The sequence below is a fragment of the Centrocercus urophasianus genome, unplaced genomic scaffold, assembly GCF_019232065.1.
Source record: "Centrocercus urophasianus isolate 14NV4802_14NV808 unplaced genomic scaffold, USGS_Curo_1.0 seq_10, whole genome shotgun sequence".
Lineage (NCBI taxonomy): Eukaryota > Metazoa > Chordata > Aves > Galliformes > Phasianidae > Centrocercus > Centrocercus urophasianus.
In genome coordinates this window covers 43,466,976-43,484,297 of record NW_024884142.1, presented here as the reverse complement: position 1 = coordinate 43,484,297, position 17,322 = coordinate 43,466,976, and the positions used below count along the sequence as shown (strand labels likewise).

Genomic DNA, 17,322 nt, shown 5'->3' with positions numbered 1-17,322 from the left:
AAAGAAAGAAAGAAAGAAAGAAAGAAAGAAAGAAAGAAAGAAAGAAAGAAAGAAAGAAAGAAAGAAAAAGAAAAAGAAAAAAGTAGTATCAAACAGACCCATGATTATACACAAAAATAATTCTATTTATACTCCCTATTCTGAACTAACTCTTCTTGAATAAATCTAGTTTAAGATTTTAAACATCTGAGCTATTTGAACTACCTTTTTTTTTTTTTTCCACTCAAAGGAGAACAGTATTTGAATTCTTCCTTCCATTTTTTTCTAAAGCTCAGTATATCTTTGCTTCATATAATTCTCAGCCAGATGTATAGTATACTTGCTGGAACATGAGGTAGCTATTCTGTAATTCAGCATGAGATACAGTCATGGACACAAAAGCTCACTGACTTTGGAGTTTAGGTCTAGTTAAGACCGAATAATAAATCCATACATTCATCCTGGGCCAAATCTATTCATATATTACACCCCAGGTAACCTTAACATTGAACTAAATGTGGATTGAACTGGTAGATTTTCTATCATCAAATGATTAACCAACAATAAACAGAAATACAAGGCTGAGTTTGAAAATTCCCCAAATTAACACCAAATGCATTTTTATAGTAACTTGTTAATTATTATGTTATTATAAAAGTAATTAGTTTACTTATTTTCTTAGTTTAGCTCACATGAAGGTCAGTGACAGCAATTGACCCTATGTCCAATTTGGATTTTAAATGAAATTCATAATCTCCGCATACTGACTAAGGATTCTCAAACTGTGAGAGAAGTCACCTTGAACAGAGGACAAAACTATAGTATTTCAGACTCATGCAGGAAATTACACCAAACTGTAAACAGTTTTGCAAAAAAAAAAACAAAAAAAAAAACCCAAAAAACAACAACAACAACAAACAACAAAAAAACAGGAAGACTATAGAGGCTGGTATTTTAAGCAAAATTTCAGCATTGGCCAAACTTTATTCCCATTTAACTCTGTAATGAGAATACTACGGTAGAGGCAAAGTGTTTTCCAAAGATCTGAGAGTAAGTGGGAACTTCTTGATGTGTTGGAAAAAGAAAATGTCCTCTATCTTGAATACAACAGAAGTAAAACAAACCATGCTTCGGGTCAACTAAGAGAATTTCTAATCCCAAATTAGAATTTACATGATCTATAGGAGGTAAACAATAATCATCTGAATGTAAATATTAGAAATTGCAGAGAAAACTGAGCCTGTCCCTCAGAGTTAGGCAACTCCTACTTAAGCAGTCAGAACATGAATCCATTTTGCAGATTTAGTGCCTCAAAGAGAACATTTTCTTAAATAAAAATGAGAAGCAGTTTTAATCCACTCAGAATGCTATAATGTACAAGTTTTCAACATCTGTGGGCAAGATTATAAGCAGAACTGTAAATATTAAAGGATTTAAGCATGTTAGCATTTAATAGCAGTAAAATTGGCCTTTACTGAGTGCCTGAGGTTCCTGTTCTGAGCACTGAAATTTATGACTCTCCTTATGAACCAAAATCAAGACTCAAAGTTTCCTGGGATATGTTAGTGAAAGCTATGCTTAATTGCTCACACTTCCTGTTGTAAAAGAGGGTATTGAAAGATTTTTGCCTTCATGTGGGTTTCCATCATCTGTAGAACCTCACATTCATCTGATGTCAGTATTCAACAATGAAGTAAACACTGGGATAATTCAGTCAGAGGAGACCCCAAAGTGCTCTGTGACCTTATTCAAGGTTATTTTCCTTTCTTACAATGAAGTTCTAAAATAAAGTGGACTAGCAAAGAAGTGAGGGGTAAAAATCTCGTGGATTCCAAATTCCGACATCATAAATTCTTTTGATTACAAAAGAGTAATGATCATTTACACCAGGGAATTTTTATCTCATTGTGTTGCTCAATTATCTTTAACTATTACGGGTATTAATATATGCTGATTTTGTGCTATGCAAACACATAATCAAAAGTTTTTCCAGCTTCCAAGAGCTTTTACTGTAAAAAGGGAGGGGAGTCTGATGGTGCAGGAGAAAGTTATACAGAGGTGAATGTCAGCTATTCAAGTGTCAGTCTTTGGTTGAGATGTGCAGATGATAAGAAAAGAGAGGTAATAAGCAATATATTTTGGGGGGAAAGAGCAAAGGCAGTTATAACCTTGAGTGCATGTTTAAAAAGAGCTCTAAATATTCACTTGCTTGAAAGCTTTGATTGGTACAGTGTTTGCATTTGCATTAACCGTTGCATGCTGCATTATAGTACTTCAAAGAGTGGGGCTCTTAGCTTTTACTGTGAAATCCTATGTATGTGCCATTAAGACACTTTTTATTGCAAATTAATATCCTGCAGAAAAGTTGCAGATGAAAGAGAAGATCTATTTAAATGGTTACTTTTCTTGAGGCAAAAAAAAAAAAAAGCAACCATTGTACTAAGCCTCATATTCTTTTCCTTCCCCCTTCATCCTCATTTTTAACAATTTTCCTGTAGAGTCAGCAAGTGAAATCCAAATAACAGGTAAATGTTACATTTTTCTGCTATGTCTTGTAGAAAGAAATAATGAATGTTGTTGAAGAGCACGTAACATTCATCAACAGTTAACAATGCTGATGTGAACCAGCGCTGGTAAACTGACATAACTGCAGATGTAAAGTTCTCCATCAAAGAATGCTTTTATCAGTTGATTATTTTATCTTATTTTAACTGTTCTGTAGCATGTTTCTTGGGAGATATACACAGATGATAAGCACTGAGCAAGCTAGCAATAATCAGATTACATAGGCATCAGAAGACATTGAGGAAATTCATATTAGAAGTGGTTGGACCATACTAAGTGAAAATGAACACTTTGAAAGCAGCCTGCCAGTTTTCTGCTATAGTCAACAGGGAATAATGAAATGGGTTTAGGCACCTGCCAGCAATACACCTCACTTACTTTCAGTCAGTCTGCCTTGTTGAATGGAATCACAGACCAACGACTCTTGTTTGGAGTCTGGAGAAAAGGATGTCAGAAAGAAAGAACAGGTTTTCTAAGTGGATGTACAATTTGAGAAAAAAATAAATAAATCAAATAAAGAAGAATCTATTGCTGTATGACTTCAGAATGGTCATATCTGGCAATTCTGAAGGTACATCTAGCTCCAAGTCCTGCTGTTTATTTGTTTCAGGCGATCAGGTTTGCCCAAGGAAATATAGTGAGAAGAAGGCAGAAGGCAAAGGGATCCTTCCCTGGTGCAGTTTTGGCAATGAACAGTTAGGCAATTCTCTCAGTTGCTAGGGAATTACAGAATTCTAGTGCCCAAAGTCTCAATCAGAACTTTCTGAAGTACTCTACAACAAGCAATATTCAGAAGATTTCCAAAGGCTGTTCAGAAAGCTCAGAGCTGCTACTACCACTAGGGTAACAACTATTATTGTAATATTAGATCCATTGTATATATGCCATGAGACACATTTAGCCCAGTTTTTCCAGGAAAATTACTAAGGAGATCAGCTCTGTGCAATGTGTTTGCTGTGAGAGCCTCGTTTTAGATTAGATATTAGGAAAATAATTCTTTGCTTTGAGGAACAGGTTGCCCAGAGAGGCTGTTGATGCCCACTTCCTGGAAGCATTCAAGGCCAGCCTGGATGGGGTTGTGAGCAACCTGGTCTAAGAGGGAGGTGTTCCTGCCTATAGCAGGGGAGTTGGAACTAGATGATCTTAAAGGTCCCCTCCAAATCAAACCATTTTATGTTTCTATGATTATATTATGTTTCTGAGAGCTGTCACTTAATGTTCTTTCCTTGCAATTCTTTCTAGCCCCGAAAAAAAGAAAGACATCTAAGCAAAAAGAAGGTAGGAAATTACTCTGTGTATGCATGTATGTGTAGATGGAAGATCACAAGGATGATCAGAGTACTCGAGCACCTCCCCTGTGAAGATGGGTGGAAGGAGCTCAACTTGTTCAGCCTAGGAAAGAGAAGGCTGTGGGGAGACCTCCTTTCAGCCTTCCAATACTTAAAGTGAGCTTATAATCAGGAAAGGGACAGACTTTTTACACTGTCTGGTAGTGACAGGACAAGGGGGAGCGATTTTAAACTAAAAGAGGTGAGAATTACTTTAGATGTTAGGCAGAAATTCTTGACTTAGAGACTGGAACGACTTTCCCGGGAAGCTGTGAATGCCCCGTACCTGGAAGTGTTCAAGGCCAAGCTGGATGGGGCCTTGGGCTGCCTGATCTAGCACTTGACGTAGTGTTTTGCAACCCTGCCTTTGGCAGGGGGCTTGGAACTAGATGTCGTTAAGGTCTCTTCCAACACAAACCTATGATTCTATGATTGTACAATAATATCAGATCGTAATTTTACATGTATTTGTATATGAAAAAGCTCCTAAAAGACTGTATTAATTTTCAAAGAATTGTACTTGAAAAGTCTAGATAATAATCTATTAAGAATTAGAATTTAAATTATTTCCAACCTTGAACTCAGTTACCTTTCATTTTTCTGCCTAGAAAAAGCAACTGAGAAGAAACATCTGAAAGATGAAAAACACAAAGGTAATAAATGGATGAAAATCTCTGCAAACCAGCTTTTTTCATGGGGTTGGAAAGAGGAGCTTTGTTAACATTTTTAAACATATGCAAGTACGCCAAAATGATGAAATTGTGTGGAGATTCCCAGTAACTGAATGTCTGATGGCTCCTTTAGGTGTCAACATCAAGTACTACAGCTGTATGTCCAATCTGGCTGCAGAGGTTCCCTGTCTGTGACCCCAAAAGTGGTACATCATTAGCTGATCTACTGGGTGCTCTGGCTCTATGTCCTCAGATGAGTGGGTTACCCTAGTCAGTCTGCTGCTATGGTTGCTGATATGGTGGTGTATTGTTCACTTTGATGCTTTAAATCATCCACCTCATATTGTAGAATGATTGTGTCATAACAGAGCACTTTTTTGTGTGTGTTGTATACTTCATGGTCTTTTATAGTCTGGTTAACATTTTGATAAAGCACCACCCTGATTGTTTCTCTATAATAATAATAGAAATTATTTCTTCAATACCTCTGAAGATAATCAATAGTAATATACACTAATACATTTTAAGTTAGTGGTCTATGACACAAACATCCTCTTTATATTTGCTAAAGGCTGTGAGATTTTTACAGAAGTGAAGATTTGAAGTCAGATCTGCATACGTTAGTCTTCAAGAACAATTAGGTGCTATGTATGATTAAAATCTTGGAATCTCAAAGAATAACATTTGAGATTGAATAACATTTGAGATTTATGCTTAATTGTACTAGTGCAGATCTACTAAACTAGGAACAGTCTGCCTCTATGGGTTTACTAGACATACAGTTTCTATGCTTAAAGAAAGTCATATTTGAAAAACAGTTGGGATCATACCAATACTATCTCATAGTTGATTCCAACACCAGGATGTTTCTCACTGAAATCTAATTAAATGTTTTGTCCTGAAACAGAAAACTAAGTTATGATCTATGTTTTGTTCTTTAGGAGCTCCACCAGCAAAAGAAGCTCCAAAACACCACAACCTGACATCAGGTACATAGTTTTCCTTCTTTTTTCATAAAAGAAATTCCTTTTCCTTTCCAAAGTGCTCCTGTTGTTGTAAGGGATGTCACTCCTACAGCTGTTTTGTATCCGTTATTCATGTCAAGGCAACATGATGCAAGGAAAACAAAGTAAGTAAGACCCACAAGAATTATTCCTGTGGAAAACAATGTATTCAAATTGTATTGCTTTATGATTTTACTAAACTTTTAAAGAAATAAGTAGCTAATTATAAACCAAGTGACCTATAATTAATTTGGCAGTAATTTATTTAAATAAGCACGTGTTTCTCATAGAAAATCTGTTCCGTAGCAAAACTACATAATGAGGACTGTGTTCCATTTATTTGTTCTTACAAGAATAAATATTGTCTCTTCAAATACTCACATCCTCTCCACAAAAAAAAAAAGGTGAAAAAGAGTAGGGCATCTGAGGAGGACATCTCCTCTCACTGCATTATTGTTTGCTCCATGTTTTTCCTAGTTTAAGATAAGAATAAAAATACATTCCAGATACTTGACTGATATTGATCCCTGCAATTTCAGTGGAACTGCACTGATTCACGCTAGACAAGGATCTAGGTTATTTATCTCACCTTGAGATGTAACTTATGTACTTATGTAAAACCAAAATATGAACTAAATATTAATATGAATCTTCCTGTTAAAACTTTGTTGTTCTTAGACAGTCGAGAAAATGACTTCATCTCAAATAATTCAGATTGCTTTGTTGTATGTTGTTTTTTTGTTTTTTTTTTTTTCTCCATGCTTACTATAGGCAGAATGTTTTACAATCCCATATATATGATGGAAAATGTGTGATGCACGTGTAGATACATTTATGTATGTATAAACATGTATCTGTAAATTTTAAATATAAATATTTTAATAAACCTAAAAATGATAGCTAAGTGCAAAACATATGCAGTGCAATCAGACATCAAGGGAAAGAAAATGTGAATGAAATGTTAAACTCAAGCTCCCAAATGGTAGTGTGCTGCACACATAGCTCACAAGAATTTGTTGTATGAGTGCCGCTAGATATATCTATATAAGGATGGCTTGGCTTAGCTTAGCCTTTTATATATTTTTTCTTTGATAGGGAATGCATGCCATTTTAGAATCAGGTATAAAATTAAATTCCTTTTAGTATTTTTATAATTCTGTAATTGACCAAAATACACAGAATGTAGACCCTATGCTAAAAGTCATACCCATTCTAACAGTATATCAATACTGAAAACAAATAACAAGTAAATTAATGAATTAAAGCAGAGATTTTCTTCTGTAGTAAAATTACAAATTCAAGATAAGCGTGTGTTAAACTAATTATCGTGTCTTCTGCACACCAAAGTTTGCATCATTCGAAAACTGTTTTTATGAACAATAATTGCTGTTATTGGTTAATCTAATTATATTCTAACATTGCACAACTGACTGGATGTTTCCTAGATCAGAAACAACTCTATGCAAACAGTCCTTTGTAACTGGCTTCACAAACATAACTTTATGTCAGTATCTTCTTTGTCCACTAAATAGAATTAGTAAGCTTTCAGAAAGTGGGTGAAAAGTTTCCAAAAGAACATCAACTTTTTTTTTTTCTTTTCAGTGTTGTTCTTTGGTATTTGCTCAGTTTGAGAATTTAAAAGCTGAGACCGAATTGTAGGTCATGTCCTCTTGAAGTTGATTTATTCTTCCTGTGTTGTTTGAAGATGAAGACAGTGCATTTTCTCCAATGCACCAAATCGTAATAATTTCTGCTGATAAATGGGATTTACACTTTCTGAGCGAATCTAAAAATTTAAATAGTAAATCTCCTTTCCAGTTTGAAAAGCTGAATAGATTAGATTCACATGTACTTAGATTTTGATCAGAGTCCTTCAGCCTTTTCCCGGTATTATGAAGCACTCAGATAAAGTGAAATAAGCAATTTAAAAAGATGAATATATCTTCAGTTTTCAGAAAGTTTCACATTTGGACAGAATTTTAAGCATCTCTGTACCTTTCATATAAGCAATGGTGATATGTGCAGAAGACACTAAATTTCTCTCCCCTGTAGAGCTGCAAGCAATTACTCAAAATTCTTCCCCCTACTTTCTCCTGTCCTAAGTGTCAAAACTGACACCTGTGCTCAGAATGAAACTTAAGCACTAGTTTTTCCTTCTGCCTTACAAGAAATTTATTCACAAGCAGACACAAGTAGATTTTTGGGCATTTGGAGTAGAATTTGAGAAGAGTACAAATTCAACTTTGTGATGAGAGTTGTCTTCCATATCCTTTATATAAACAACTGTAGACTCTAAGTCCTAATCTGCTTCAATGCTCATGTCAGAGTATGAAAATTTAAAGTAACCAGTACTTGATTATGTTTATTGCAATTGCCATGTAACTGTCCTTATGGCTGAAAGCCCAGGTAACACTTTCTTTCATTTGTCACACTGTTAGCCAAAGAGATTGACTGTTTTTTTAAGCTGTTATCTTAAATGACAAGTATGCAAATATGGCAAAATTAAAGAGAGGCAGTGATGAAAGAGCTTGAAAAGTGAGAAATAATGAGATTGATCTTAAACCTGTATAAATAGGTTAAACTACAGAAATATGTGGATTGTTTTAAAGGTAAATAGAAATCAAATTAGTCATGCTAAATTCCCCAGCATCCTGTGTCTTACATAATTCATGTATCTACCCTTATAAATTGTTAAGAGGTTTACAGTTTCTTGGACATAAGATTTTCTATCCTATGAACTCCTATGTCTAGTCAAAGATATTGTACATCAGGAAAAATTAAACTTACCATTATGTGCAATTGAAACATCCTTTATTTGAATATACTACACTATCTTTTCTATGCAAAAAAGCATTTCTCAACTAGATTTATTCTCTGCTTCTGCAACACTGTTTCTCAGATGTTTTCACAGAATCACAGAATCACAGAATCACAGAATCACCCGGGTTGGAAGGGACCTCAAGGATCATGTAGTTCCAACCCCCCTGCCTAGCAGGGCCACCAAACACACACATTCAGATCAGGTTGCCCAGGACCCTGTCCAACCTGGCCTTAAACACATCCAAGGACGGGGCATCCACAACCTCCCTGGGCAGCCCGTTCCAGGGCCTAACCACTCTCCTTGTATAGAACTTCCCCCTAACATTCAACCTAAATCTTCCCTCCTTCAACTTCGATCCATTTCCCCTAGTCCTGCTGTTGTCAGCCCTTTTGAAGAGTTTACTCCCCTCGTGGGTGTAGGTTCCCTTCAGGTATTGATAGGCTGCAATGAGGTCACCCCGCAGCCTTCTCTTCTCCAGGCTGAACAAGCCCAACTCCCTCAGCCTGTCCTCGTAGGGGAGGTGCTCCAGCCCCCTGATCATCTTAGTCGCCCTCCTCTGGACCCTTTCCAAAATCTCAATGTCTTTCTTGTACTGAGGGCTCCACACCTGGACACAGTACTCCAGATGGGGCCTCACAAGAGCCGAGTAGAGAGGGACGATCACCTCCCTGTCCCTGCTGACCACCCCTCTCCTGATGGAGCCCAGGATCCCATTTGCCTTTCGAGCTGCCAGAGCGCACTGCTGGCTCATGTTCAGTCTCTCGTCCATCAGGACCCCCAGGTCCTTCTCTGCCGAGCTGCTCTCAAGGACCACTCCTCCCAGCCTGTACGGGTGCCTGGGGTTCTTCCGGCCCAAATGCAAAACCTTGCACTTTGCCGTGTTGAACCTCATTAGGTTCACCCGAGCCCAGCCCTCCAGCCTGTCGAGGTCCCTCTGAATGGCATCCCTTCCTTCCACCGTATCAACCGCACCACTCAGCTTGGTGTCGTCAGCAAACTTGCTGAGGGTGCACTCAATTCCCTCATCGATGTCATTAATAAAGATGTTAAAGAGCACCGGTCCCAAGACAGACCCTTGGGGGACACCACTTGTTACCGGCCTCCACCTGGACATAGAGCCATTGACCACCACCCTCTGTCTGCGGCCTTTCAACCAGTTTCTTACCCATCGGGTCGTCCACCCATCAAATCCACTTCCCTCCAATTTGGAGATGAGGATGTGGTGGGGGACCATGTCAAAGGCCTTGCTCAGGTCCAGGTAAATGACATCAGTCGCCTTCCCTTCGTCCACCAATGCCGTCACTCCATCATAGAAGGCCACAAGATTAGTTAGGCATGACCTTCCTTTGGTGAGGCTGTGCTGGCTGTCTCGGATCACATGCTCATTCTTTATGTGATCGAGCATGTTGTCCAGGAGGATCCGTTCCATGATCTTCCCAGGCACGGAGGTGAGACTCACCGGCCTGTAGTTCCCCGGGTCCTCCCTGCTCCCCTTCTTGTATATGGGAGTGACGTGACCCTTCCTCCAGTCATCCGGGACCTCACCTGACAGCCACGACTTCTCAAATATGATGGAGAGCGGCTCGGCAACCACCTCAGCCAGCTCCTTCAGGACCCTGGGATGCAAGCCATCCGGCCCCATAGACTTGAATTCATTCAGTCTAAGGAGGCACTCTCGGACTTGCTCTGAAAAGAATATTTTCAACATATTGTCAGCAAAAGATTGCACATGAAAACCTCAGCAGCTCCAATGGGTGAAGTCATTGTATGTCTGTATTAGCATATGGTGATTAGTTTGTTTCTACAAAGTTGTTTAGTTGCCTTTCACCATATGTATCTCTGTAACATATTTTCCAATGCAAGTATGATCTCCAAATTTCAGAAAGAAAAAAAAAAAAAAAAAGTGAAAGTTCTATTGAATGTGAGATTTAATGTGAGATATTTAAGGATGTTTCCTCAGGGCTCAGGGGTCACAAACTTGTCAGAAATGCAATATAAGATTTTTTTCCTCTGATCATTATTTTCACTGAGAATGAGAATACTTTCCTTTTTCCTTTCTCACTGGCATGAAGTATTTGGAGACTCCATATTTGAAGTATGGTTTATTTCATCATTTTGTAGATGCACTCTGTTAATATCATTAAGCAGAAACATATTTGTCTGATTCCATAAAATATAAGAATTGAACTACTATAAATAAAATAAAATAAATAAAATAAAATACACAGTAGTCAGAAGAGAGTGCAAAATAGATTGCTCCTATCTATAGATAGGTGAGAAACTCATCATTCTGATGTACTGTGGATAATGTATTTTCTACTTTGCTCATCATCCAGGTAGCCCGTATATCTCAGAGTTGTGATAATTCCAGTATTTTGTCAGTAGTTTCTTTCAGAACATTGTCTGCACAGACTCACTCTCTCAAAACTGACCATTTGAATACAACTTCACCAGAGAAGCTGCCCAAAAATATAGAAAAGATATTAAATCTTTTCTCAAAATAAAAGCATAGATCAATAAAGAGAACATTAATAGCTGCGTCTCTGAGGGTAGTAATGAAAACAGTAGTAACATCCTTGAAATAACTTGAATTAGATGTTTATCTTTTTTTTTTTCCTCACTAACATTCGGCAATAAATCATTAATATTCATACTGTTTTTCCTGGACATCAGGATGTGTACCATTGGCTAAAAAATAATAGAAGGAACTGGCACATTGAGAGTTTTTCAAAAACTTTTAAGTAAGATCAGTGTCCATTCATTTACAAGTCCTGTGTCTACACAGATCTTCTCATGCAGCAAGATTTCCCCAGGGTCATCACCATTCTTCACTGTAAGCATGCAGCATGATAGTAGAACAAGCAGCATGGTAATACTGCCTGCAAGAGAGTTCATGTAGAACAGCCTCTGATCTTCAGGCATACACCTTTTAAGTACTGGCCATGAATGGTTCAATGTTTGAGGTTTGTTAGGGTTTGAGAACCAAGGCTGCCTATTCAACCTTTCCAGTAACTTGATCTTAGTAATTCCACCATTCTGAAGCTGATCTTTATGAAATAGTTGGAGACTAACTCTCAGTAGGCTTGTCTAACCACTGATATGGACAAATATCGTGTGTTAATAAGAAAAAGTTTAAGGAGAGGTTAAATAGTGCAAAATGCTTGAGTGATCACATATTAAGAACTAAAGGGACTTTGATTTAATCTGGTTGAACCTATTTTGAAATTGAATTGAAGACAATTTCACTGGGGCTGCTTTAATTCTGGATGAGTTCCCACGCATCAATTTTTGTGTGAGCTAGTTAATCTATTTTAAAAGTTAACTCAAATTAACATTCCTGTTCTAAAAATTCACATAAGGGGGAAATATCAGACATAGTCATAGGTAAACTATGAAAGCTTTATGATCTGATCTGAAGCCAATTAAACATCACTAGAAAACTGTAGATTGTAATGAGTTTTAAATTCAAAATCTGTACATACAAACCACAAATAGGAAAAACATCCATTTTTATTTTAATTATACACTTATGGGTAGCCTTTCTGCACACTGATATTGTAATCGAAGTTAAGTGGTACTCTTTTTTGAAATAATCAAAGTCACGTGGATGATCTGGAAGAACTTTGGATTTATGCTGCTCCTACTACAGGAGGACATCTGCGACATCTACCCCAACCACTCTACTAACCCCCTTTATTAATCTTGTCTGAGTTTGTCAGTTCTGTTACCTTACCTCGAGTTTATTTGTTGTCAGGACTGGTTTATAATTAGGAACTGCTGTCCCAGTTAATTTGACAGTTTTTCAGACTGCTCTTATCTGGAGACATTCAAATTCACACCTCTTCCTAGAAGATCAGCAGGAGTACATGTCTCGCTCCAATTTATAGGAGGGAGAGGAGGTTCTTTTATTATCTATATACCCGGCGTGAGATTAAGAAGCAACGGTTCAAATGTTGGTCCAACCAGTTTATTACAAATCTTAATCAGGGGAACTGGGGAAGGGGAGTATGGACACTATCATGAATTAGGGTAATGGGGGAAGGGAAGGAGGGCGATAGAAAAGATAGAAAAGAAGAAGCAAGGGGTCTTTATAGGCAGCAAGAGGGAGATAGTCACCACCATGGATCCAGCGAGGTTCGTAGTTCAGTCTTTGATCTTCAGTAGCGGTGGGTCGTCAGGCAGAGTTGTCCTGTTGCCAACGACGACGAAGCACGACGAGAGACGACCATGGTGATGATGGCCCCTTTTCAATAGTTTCAGAGTGGTCGAGTCAGCTGTCTTTGGAGTGACAGCTCAAATCCAAAGTGGTCGAATCAGCTCTCCTTTGAGTGGCAGCTTCTGGCTCTGGGGCCTCAGCAGGAAACTCCTTTGTTCTTATCTTCCTGGCCTTGCCAGCAGATAAGAGGAAGCAGGGAGGCACCAACTTGCATCTTGCCTTCGCAGGATACAATGGTATCATCCCCCAGCCTCCCATAGCAAACAGGAGTTATTTGGTCACAGGCTAGTTCTTCCACCAGTAAACAGTCCTGAGCACTATCTTCTGAAGGCAAACAGCTCCAAAGATGGAAAATTGTCCACACAGCGATGTTGATTGCCACACAGCACCCATCACTTGCCTCCTCAACAAACTACCTCAGGAAGCAAACTTTGAGCCAAAAAAAAAACAACCAAAGAAGGATTCTCACAGTACAAAATTACAGAATAATACAAGCAGGACACAGCTGCCTGTTCCTTTGCACTAACAGCATTCCAGATCCATTAGAGTCATTAGTACTGTAGAATACTAGACAAGATTTATCCATTTCATATAAAGGTCTCGGTTTGATCACTGACATCTACAGACAAAATCCTTCAAGATAGTCACTGAAAAAATGCTTGATCTACCTGATAATTTCTCTGATTGAGTGCACTGGTAGCTGTGTTAAGCTGAGATGAGAAGTGAATGCTGTCTACCGGTTTCAGCACTATCAGCAATAGGATGCTCATGGAGAAGTAAGGGCTGGATGAGCAAACAGTGATATGGATTTAAAACTGTCTGAATGACAGGGCCCAGGGTGTGGTGATCCATGGTACAAAGTTGGAGAGCAGATAGCAGTGTACTCCCCAGGATAGGGGAGTTTCACTGGGATGGTACACCTGTCAAAATGTAAAGCAGGTCTCCTAAGATGAGCTTAGGGATACCGGAAACCTCTTGTGGAGCAGAAGGACAAAAGTTCACTTGGACTTGATTTTCAGTATGCATAAAGTCCATGAAAGTGAGACGTATGATCATTTTTATTTTGGGGATTTTAAGCTGGAAGTGTCAGAGAGTGAGCACAGGAGTTGATCCTATTTAATGTCTTCATTAATTATACTAATGCTGAGGCAGAGTGTACTGTCAGAAGTTTGCAGATGACTTAAAATTAGGAGCCGTGGATACACCAGCATTAGTAAGGGCACATGTAGTTTACTGGGTCCAATTCTGGGCTCCCCAATACAAGAGAAATGTGGATTTACTGGAGAGAATCCAGCAAAGGGTAATGAAGATGATTAAAGCACTAGAGTAACTTTTTAATGAAAAAAGGCCTCAAGCATGACACCCAGTCTTTTTCCTCTTCTGCTAAAGAATTGAAAGCTATCATACATTACATCCTATCCAAAAGCATAAGTCCAGATATAAGACTTTTTTCCTCTGATAATCTAAGGAAAGAATTACAATGTTAAGCCATGTTTCCTACTGCTCATCGCTCTTTTTTAAATAACATTTGCCCTGAAGATATGAGACAATACATTAGAATTGGGAACATTCTTCAGTTAGAAGACACATTCTGTATTCATATTTAATGTGGGAATTATGAAAGCAGAAGGGGTTACATTCATAGTCCTCTTTGCATGCCAAAATTCAATTTGTTTCGTAGCTATGGTGCATCGTAACAATGCTGCAGATTCTGATACATACATAGTTCCAAAGATGTTGGCATTTGTTTGAATGGCATTTTATCTGTATTTTTTTTGCAGCTTAGGTTTGCATGATAAAGCAGTTGAAAAGGACAACATTAAAGAGAAATAGTGGAAAAGGATTTCTTGTGTATAGGCGACTGGGTTTGTTTTATATGCTTTAAAAATAAAAAAAAAAAAGGCAAACAATGAGGAGCAGTTATGTGCTGGGAGTATTAATAGGAAAACTAACCAAGACAGTTTGAAAAAAAAAAAAAAAAAAAGTTTGAATACCATCCAAAAACTAAAAATGACCTCTTTACAAAATGCTGTGGTATCAAGCATGCTGATTATGATATATATAAACATGTTTAAAGTACTTCCTATAAAAGATCGAGTATGTATCAGGTCTTACTGAATGTGTGAAAGAAAGAGTTGAATTTTGCATTCTGATGGCATGCACAGTTATTTTTGAAACGATTTCTACTGTCTTTAAATAAAGTACTTACTGGTATTTACTGAGGCTAGAAAGTGCATGATACCCTACTTGCCTTCTTCATAAGAGTGAACTGGCTACTGACTATGTTTTTAATTATTTTTAAATTTTATTTCATTTTTATTTTTTTAATTTTTATATCCGTTAGAGGAATATGCAGAAATTATTTCCATTTTAAAAGATAAAGGTGAGTTTTAAATTGGCAATTTCTTTCCTATAAAATATTTTTTTATCAAATTGATGCTCAGTGGGAGTCGATTTTAGTCTTGATTTTTTTTTTTTTTTTTTTTAATTAAGTGAAACCTATTGAGAAATCTCTGGCAGAGCATTTTGATAGGAAACGATTGGTTTTAATCATAGCTTCTTTTGTGGCAATTTATTGTTTTTAATTAGCTTTACTTAGGAAAGATATCTTATTGAGTGAAATAAGCCTGTTAATTGTAATTATTATATATCCCAGAAACTACTGTATACCACACAGTAAGCAAACACAGAGAATATAGCTGATCCACATTAAGAGATGCCCAGAGCAGAGGGGGCTGAGGGGAGACCTCATGGTGGCCTACAGCTCCTCACAGGGAGTGGAGGAGTAGCACTGAACTCTGCTGTCTGGTGACAGTGTCAGGATCCAATGGAACAGCGTGGAGCTGCATCAGGGGAGGGTAATTTGGGGGTTAGGGAAAAGATCTTCACCAGAGGGTGGTCAAGCATGAAACAGGCACCAAGACTGCTGGAATTGGACAACATTTTCATATGTAGGATTTCAGTGGTGGTCCTGTGTGGAGGCAGAAGCTGGACTCCATGATCCTCGTGGGTCCCTTCCAACTCTGTGATTCTATGATTCCATGTTTCTATAAATGCCTTTATAATAATCTCTATATCCTTGCTGTGGGCTCTAATCAGAAAGTGATTTCTCTAATCTAATTTCATCTTTCTAAAAGAGATCCTGGATTCATCTTACAGAGGACCACAGTGAAAATACCAATACCTGAGGGAAAAAAATGGTTCTATTCTTAGATTTAGAGGGAAAGCAGTAAGTCATTTTCAGAAGAATCTTATTTCTAACATCACTTTCAAGTGCACCTTTTAGACAGTATATACTTAACCTTTGAATGAGTGAAGCAAGAAAGCCACAGAGGATAAAATAATTGGGTTGAACATACCAGCATTTCTGACACACCATTCTGTGTTCAACTTTTTATTGTGACTTGGCGGTAAATAAACAAACCTTGCTTTTGAGTTCAAAACACAAGGGAGCCTTGGAGTCCATCTCAGATCGACCTGTTAGAATAAACAGCTTGGGTTTTTTTTTTGTTTTTTTTTTTTTATTATTATTATTATTATTATTTTTTATTATTTTTTTTTTTAATGTGGAATGAACAGCAGAGGAAAGAAATGGTCAGCAGAAAAATAATTGTATGAGAACTAACTTTTTCAGATTCCAGCACTCCTCCAATCGTTTTCACAAATGCATGCCAGACTCATAGTTATCTTTTAAAATCTTGTCAGCATTAATTTCAGAGTCCACACAACTCAGCTTCTGTAACAAATAAGGTCTATTTCATCTGTGCTGAAAAGATCTGTTCCTGAAAACCGTTAAAATATTGCACAATGAAGTGTGACTATACAGAGCAGTGCTCAAAAATCAAAAAAAGGAGCCAGTGCCATGTATTGCCCTTTTCAGACCAATAGATACATGTATATACTCATCTGAACCCTAATACAAAATGCCACCATCACCATTTCACTGGAGACCTACTGGAACTTCTCAATCTATCTCTAAGTGTCTGTGAAATACAAGATCAGAAAATATGCATGTTGCTTTCAGGAGTTTCCACTCAGCTATCCTAGAATGTAAATATTCTGTGGGGAAAAAAAAAAAAAGGCCTACAACTGTGTGGAATAATGGAAAAAAAATGTAAATTGTCTATAGTTTCTAAACTTCTACAAATATCTCATGCTGAACTCTTCAGCTAAAATCTTGTTGACATGTGCAGTCTGCCTTGTGAGACAATAAAGATGTGTGTTGTTGTAACTCAATTAATGGGAATTAAATTATACGGTCCTTTTCTGAGGGAATACAACAGAGACTCATGGTGTTGATTTGGAAATTATAAATGTTAACCACCTCTTCTTTGTTTTCCTAGCTCCTGTCCGCTACTTTCAATGTGTTTTCATAAATGGACCTAACGGATTTGGACTGCAGTTTCCTACCAATCCTTCTTCAGACAAGGAAGAAAAGAGTCACTCAAAGACTTCCAAGAGAAAGACAAGGAAGCCAGGACAGTAGAGAGACTGAGTCCTGTGATTGCTTGCATTTTGCACATTATCTTTTCTGCTGAGGTCCACAGTAGTCACAGTGGTACTTGTCATTGCAAGAATGTGATCCATTTGTCACATGTACCTGGAAAAGTTTCCATGAGACACGGGCAAAACAAAGAGTAATAAGCTGTGTTTGACAAAGGCAGAGAAGTAAAAGCACCCCATTTCTCGTGGAAAGGCTGCTAACAAAGCATTGGCCTGATTGTGTGTGTGAGCGTGT

The 17,322-nt window shown here is 37.7% G+C and overlaps 1 protein-coding gene across 1 annotated transcript in view; it reads left to right on the top strand.

Moving 5' to 3' along the window:
- The window catches only part of TRDN (triadin), a 206,521-nt gene extending 189,451 nt beyond the window's left edge, over positions 1-17,070 (top strand). Inside the window, 5 exon segments of the mRNA XM_042827318.1 lie at positions 2,478-2,504; positions 3,787-3,822; positions 4,481-4,525; positions 5,485-5,532; positions 16,928-17,070. Of these exon segments, the coding sequence (XP_042683252.1) occupies positions 2,478-2,504; positions 3,787-3,822; positions 4,481-4,525; positions 5,485-5,532; positions 16,928-17,070 (299 nt within the window).
- The last annotated feature ends 252 nt before the right edge of the window (positions 17,071-17,322 follow it).